Source organism: Crocodylus porosus, unplaced genomic scaffold (genome assembly GCF_001723895.1).
Source record: "Crocodylus porosus isolate Cpor-Errol unplaced genomic scaffold, CroPor_comp1, whole genome shotgun sequence".
Taxonomy (NCBI): domain Eukaryota; kingdom Metazoa; phylum Chordata; order Crocodylia; family Crocodylidae; genus Crocodylus; species Crocodylus porosus.
In genome coordinates, this window is record NW_017728931.1 from 105,936,580 (window position 1) to 105,943,315 (window position 6,736).

Here is a 6,736-nt window from a genome sequence, read left to right on the forward strand (position 1 = left end):
TGTGTGTGTGTCTGTCTGTGTGTGTGTGTGTGTGTGTTGGCTGGAGGTTGTAAGGAGCCTCCTACTCATCTTTCACAAGGGACATCCTCAGTCCTGGCATTTACTGGGGCTGTTGCACTGCCGGCAGTCCCACCAGGCCCTATGACCCTTGCAGTGTGCAGTTTTAGTGGTCATGCCCAGGATCTGGGGCCTCCTTTTCCATAGCCCCTGCTCATACCTCCAAGTTTGTCCTGGCATGGGAGCTTAGCAGGGACATGTTCTTCCCTTGCTGACTGGTGATACAGTAAGTGCCCCCTCCAGCTCTGAGAGTGGGGCACTAAATGGTTGTGAAACCAAAGGGGAAAAAAAAGAAGGGAGTGAGGATGGAGCAAGGGTGGTGGCACTCACTCTATCTGCACGTGGAGCTTAGGGAACCTCAGGACCGGAAGGTTCACCTTCAGGAGCACCAGCTGCTCCGCTAAACCAGGATCCAAGGAGATGTGGTAGGGTGTCACTACATAACCAGCTGAAAATCCTCTTGCTTGGAACACTGGTTGGTAGACTGGACAGGTGTTCCTGGACAACCGTGCCCAGATCCAGCCACATCTGGCTGTGAGTTGCCCAGTAGGCCAAGTGGTTGCACAGCAGGGGCTCCATATCCTTGGCGAGATAGGCAGCCACCAAGGCCTGAGTGCTACTTGCCTGATGGTGGCGTCTGGTGCCTCTGGACCCCACTATAGAAGCCATCTCCTTGGCCCACGTTGGCAGCATCTGTACTGGAGGAGACTGACTGGTGGATGGCATGGGACAGTGGATCTCCCTCTTCCATGACCCCTTGCCTCTGTCCTTTCCCCTCCCTGACTCTCTTCACCAGCACCTCTGTCCACTGATCCAGGGTTTTGCTGCCACGTACGCTGATGCTCCCCTTCACCCTCAGATCACACATAGCAGCCAGCATGTGGACCACACTGGACCTCAAGAGATCAAGCCATTTCCTCATGCCCTCCTTCAGTCATCTTACCAGTGCCTGCATGTCTGGTGACAGCGGCTTGCCCCAGCCAGGAACACTGAACCCTTGGAACTTCTCCATTTAGTTCTGAAGTTCCTTCATTACAGGGATCACCTGGCTAAGGAAGGCATCGCCAGCACTGACGGTCTTGGTAGCCTCAAGGAAGGGCTTGAGGGCCACCAAGATCTGGGAGATGGTATCCCACTCAGCTCTGTTAAGGGGGCCACTGATCCCAATCTCCCCAAGTAAGGCCATCTCATGGCTGACCTTCTGTTGCTCTACCAGCCCCTTGAACATCAGGTACGTGGTGTTCCACCAAATCTCATTACTCCCCTCTCCTTGCTGCCAGTAGAACCAGAAGCCTCATGCCTGTTAGTGTCTGAGTTTGGGAGGTGGGGGGGAACTTATAGATCTCCCTCTACCCCATCTTCCGGCCCCCCCTGAAGGCTTGCCAGTTGCCTTTCCAGCACGCTTTGCAGTGCGTTTCATAGTGTATTTGGTGTGCTGGAAAGTCTGTGTGTTCTTCTGTAATGTAATATGAATTTATGTAATATATGTAGATAATTGTATGTGTATATTTATGTAATGTATGTATGTATGCATTTATGTAATAAATAAAATAAGTGTTTGTATATGTTTCTGAATAAACTGTATATTATAAAATGCAATATACACCGTGCTTCTCTGTACAGTGAATGGAATGCACGCTGTGAGAGAAAGCACAGATTTATTTTCTGTAGGGAAAAGAATTAAAATAGACTAACAAAAACAAAAAGAGGATTTTGCAGGAGGAATAAATTGAAGGAATTAATATAATAATAAACCGTATTAGGAAAGCAAAAGGTATTGGATCCCACTTGCTAGGAATAAGCTAGCAAGTGGGAAGTGATAGCCTTTCTCTGATGCTGCTGAAAGACGGCTCAGTAAGCTGATCCCAAGGCACAGAAAAAGCTCAGTTTTTTCTGTCCCTCCCCCAGAGCACTGGGATTGGAAGGGACTTCAGAGGAGGATTATAGTCACTGGCCAGCTACACATGTCAATATCAGAGCAGTCCTTCCCCCCACCCTCCTGAGTTTCTCTTTAGCTGCAAGCCCAGCTTCAAAACCCGAAACTTTTCAAAACTTTTGAAACATTTTGAGTGCCCTTGTTTCACTGAGGCTGTTTCAAAGCCTTTCACTTCATTTTTATTTTGCTGCTTTGAGCTCAAAATGAGCTGAAACAGCGTCGAAATGAAACACTCATAAAAATTTTGCACAGCTCTAGAACATATGTGCATCCCAAAGGCAAAAAAAGAACACTTGTATAGTTTAATTTATGTCAGAATACATATATGGCTTACAGTTGCATCCATAATGGAAATCAGATACATGCAGCTACTTCAACCGTTTAACTTTGTTACTTATAAGTAATAAGAAATCTTTCTGCTGTTTCTTACCTGTGACAGACAATTGCTGGCATCTCTCTAAATATACTTCTGAGTCTAGAATCCAGAAAAAACACAAAAATTCTTTGAGATTTTGTTACTAAATACGCATGCAGAAGAGCATACGAATACAGAAAAAGAAGTCAGTACGAAACTTAAAATCAGATATTAACAGGTGACATAGTTGAGAAAAATGGCGTGTGGCACTGATACTTACCACTTTTTAAACTGGTAAGATTGGTATCCATTTTGAATAAAGTCACAGTGCTGTGTTTATATTAATAAAAAAGCAGTTAATGTCATCACGTGACATGCTATTCCCTGTAACACTGTGCATAGAATTTTATTTCCCTTTCTGCATCTAAATGGTAATTTTCTAACTCTGCAAGTGACATTTTTGGCACTTATGTACAGGTAGTAATTTTATTATCCCTGCACTGTAGATGTGTAAGTGTGCAGGTGCATAGAATGAGCATGCACAATTGGTTATGCACTGAATGGGCAGGTATCCACTGTGGACGGGTTAACATTGCTGGTCAGAAACCTATGACTAATGGATGTTAATGCCAGAGAAGGACAATAGATTTTCTTACAACTAGGTTGGTAGGGTATTTGCCCAGAAAGCAGGAGAGCTGGGTTTTAGGCCTACCTCCTCATCCAGACAGGATTTATATAGACCTCTCCAGACCTCCTTTTGAAGCTGACCCTCTCCACAGCCAAGAGAGGGAGATGCATGAAGCCAGGAGGAAAGCTTGAGGATGTTTGCTTCTGGGGGACGGAATAAACTCTGGAAGGGAGAAGACTCTAGATTCTAGTCTGGGCTCTTTTTTTCAATGGGATAAAAAGTTTTGCACTGTACTGCTCTCCGTCTAGTTTATCAACTATGACTAAATGCTCAGTTTCTAAATGAGCATTGGAAAGGTAGCTGTGCTGGGAAGCTAAAGATGCAGGTTCAGATCCCTTTGCACCCTAGAACTTGCATCTGCTGCTGCTTAAGCAAGCTGAACTAGGACAGCCCCATCTTTTTCCTCTTCCCCATACGTGCCCAGCCACTGCAAAGCCTACCACACGCATCTGGTCTGTGCATCTCAGTTATGTGCCACAACAAAGAGTGAAGGCCAAAAGCAGCCCAGTGCACAGCGAGAAAACTACCATTTAGGCCTACAAAAGCAAACAGAATTTTGTGCTACATTTATGCTTTGTTTGATATCAATTTCAGGTTTTGTTGGTTGCAATGTTGCAATTTCCACAGTCAGAAATTATTCTTAGTTCAGAAATCCATCAGCTTTTGGTCTGACTTATGCTTTGCATTTGTTCTTTCTTAGAAGTTTTGCTTATCAACTAAGCTCACATGACTAACAAAAGAAATGTAGCATCAAAATTAATGCCTTAATTTAAAGCATTTTAAATCCTGGAAAGTGCTTTATAATAGATTAATTGCTACACTTAATCCCTTTTACCATTAGAGCATCTACTCTGTCCTGAGTTTGGGTAAAGCCTGTTTTTAAGTGTTTCACAGTGCTTTTAGATTTGACCATGAAAAACATTTATACAGAAAAAGACTTATGAGATTCAGATACCTTAATTCATACATAATAATAGTCATCTTAGATTTTTTGTTGTTGATATTTGTGGTCCTGTACACAGTGCATGTAAGTACAGCAATTCACTCAGAAGTTATCTTGCTACTTGTCACACTTGATCTGGTAGACAGAATTACAGGAATAATTCATTACTGACAAGCTCCTGAACGCATAGAAATGTATACCCCTTTTAAACAGGGCTAACAGGAAATTAGCTTCAAAGCAAATCCAAGCCCTTTCTTCTTCATCTTGTAACAATTATAAGGTTCTCTCTGCTCAACACTAATGACAGTGGAATGTAAGAACAGTCAGGATCACCTAAGTACTTGCAGTTTTAAGGGACCCTTACTGCCTATAGAAGGAAATTAATTTGGGAAAGATGTGTACAAAGAAATTATAAATTAAATTAAAAAATCCAACCTTGACTGTAAAAACGTTTCCTTCCAGACACCAGCTTCTTTAAATTTTTAAGGAAATGATATCATTTGAAAAATTTAGTACATTAGTTTTTCTTTTTCAAGATGTTGGTGTTTAGATACTAGCACAAATAGGTCTGTCTTTTTGCCAAGTAAAACGTTTGGGCGGTGAGCATTCAACAGAATGAAATGGGAATAAGACTTCTAAACACACAGAAATTAGACTGACAGCATCTTGGTTCTTTGAAACATTTTGCCTTCCTCTTTATCCTAAATACCCAACAGAAAAATCCTTTTGTTAAACTCTATTATGTAAATGGAAGCCGTCACTTAAGAAGGGAAACAGGCAGTAAACCTTTGGAGCAAAGAATTCAGCAGAAGTGCCAAACAAATACTTCTGTGTGTATGTTCCCTGGACCATCACTCTACAATGCTATTTTTTATCACCAAAGCAGAGGTGAGGTTCTCACTATCTATGTTCAACTGATCATTAAAAGTCCTTTTAAGGCAGTCATCTTTTATTAATATAACAACTTCTGTGACATAGAAGCAGCATCAGCTAACATTGGTTTCTGGTCGAATAAGTCATCAACCTTATAGATATTTAATACTCTGTAATTAAGAACATCACAAGTCTTCTTCAAGATAGTGATATGTCTATGTTGCATGGGGACATGAATAAATTTCCAATTCCTCTTACTTGAAACACTGTCAGAAGTACTATCCAATTCCATTGAAGACACAGTTTCCACATTTTGATGCTCTGTGAGATCCACAGAATCCAAAAATCTATAAAAAGTAAAGGTTTTAAAAATACAAGTAAATACATTTTCTATGTACCTTTTCAGTTCAGAATGTAGATCCAATGTATCCAGGCAACAGAAACTCTGATGGGCCTACAACTGAAATAAACCAAATGCTTCAGGAATGGGGGTATTGACTCAGGTAGCAGCTTGAGTAAGTGTCCAATATAGTGCCAGTGGAGAGGTGGAATGCTAGAAGCATGGACTTTCATATGAAGTACACTGGGCTGTTGATATCTTACCTATTCTCTTTCCATAGACCCCAATCCAATAAAATACTTAGTGAACAATAATCTAAGAATGCATACATTTTGCTTACAGGCACCCCCCCCTTTCAGTTGAGTCTCAAAAATAACTTCTAGAACTTACGATTTTAATTCTTTAACATCTGGATTACTTTCTGGTAGGACCCCAAATCCTCGACCATAACCGGTGCCACCATGAAGATGAAACTCTATATACAAAACATCAGCCTGATTCTCTGGACAGGCTTGCTTTGCATGTAGGCTGTAAATTCTTAGAAAGCTTCCAACCTAAACAAAAAATGATAATCCTGAGGATCTATCCCTTTTTTAATTTTTATTAAAATTTCTTCACAACAATAAGCTGGTGAGCAACTGTTCCAACACACCCAGTTGCCCCTTGGATATGACTTTATATAATGTCTGCTCCTCAAGCAGACATTGCTGCTACAGAGCAAATAGGCCAATGCGTTTCTTTCCCAGAGGCATATAATGCCTTTTTATTGATTCAGTCAGGCTTTCCAGAGAATCACAAATATGTAGTTCATTTGATAAAACTGAGCATTTGGCATCATGCACCAGTACAAAAAGAGTAAATTAATACAACAAAAGTAATTTAATTGTTTAATGAACAGATAATTACCATATTTACTTGAATCTAAGATGAGGTCCCCCCCAACAAGGTAAATTTTGATTTACCTTAATACAAGTACCAGCTGGGGCACACGATTGCTGTGGCCCAGGCTCTAGGACTTGGGTGATGCCATGGCTGAGCCATTGTCTGCCCTGGGCCTAGGTGGCTCATGCTGCTGGGGAGGGGGTAAACAGTAGGAAGAGTAGAAGGAAGACTGCACAAAGGGTGTGGGAGACCTGTGGCATGCAGTTCAGAAGCATGGGAGGGACAGGGGAGGCTGTGCAGCTTGCCCCTTCCTTGCTGCTTACCTTCTGCTCTAGCCCCGACCTCAGTCATAGTTTCATAGTAGCTAGGGTCAGGAGGGACCTGAACAGATCATTTAGCCTGACCCCCTGCCACAGGCAGGAATGAATGCACAAGACCCCAGACAGGTGATCATCCATACTCCTCTTGAATTTGGCCAAGGTAGGGGCGAGGACCACTTCCCTGGGAAGCTGGTTCCAGATTTTGGCCACCCTAACTGTAAAAAATTGCTTTCTGATCTCTAACCTAAACCTATTCTCCATCAGCTTATTACCATTGTTCCTCGTCACCCCAGGTGGTGCTGGGGAGAAAAGGGCTCTACCTATTTGCTGTTGATCTCCCCT

At 42.3% G+C, this 6,736-nt stretch overlaps 1 protein-coding gene across 1 annotated transcript in view; it reads right to left on the reverse strand.

The window, feature by feature from the left end:
* The window catches only part of POT1 (protection of telomeres 1), a 173,258-nt gene that overhangs the window by 41,296 nt on the left and 125,226 nt on the right, over positions 1 to 6,736 (reverse strand). The window contains exons 10-12 of the mRNA XM_019543458.1: positions 5,583 to 5,746; positions 5,111 to 5,199; positions 2,424 to 2,468 (exon numbers count right to left, since the gene is read on the reverse strand). Of these exons, the coding sequence (XP_019399003.1) occupies positions 2,424 to 2,468; positions 5,111 to 5,199; positions 5,583 to 5,746 (298 nt within the window). The remainder of the gene's footprint in view (positions 1 to 2,423; positions 2,469 to 5,110; positions 5,200 to 5,582; positions 5,747 to 6,736) is intronic.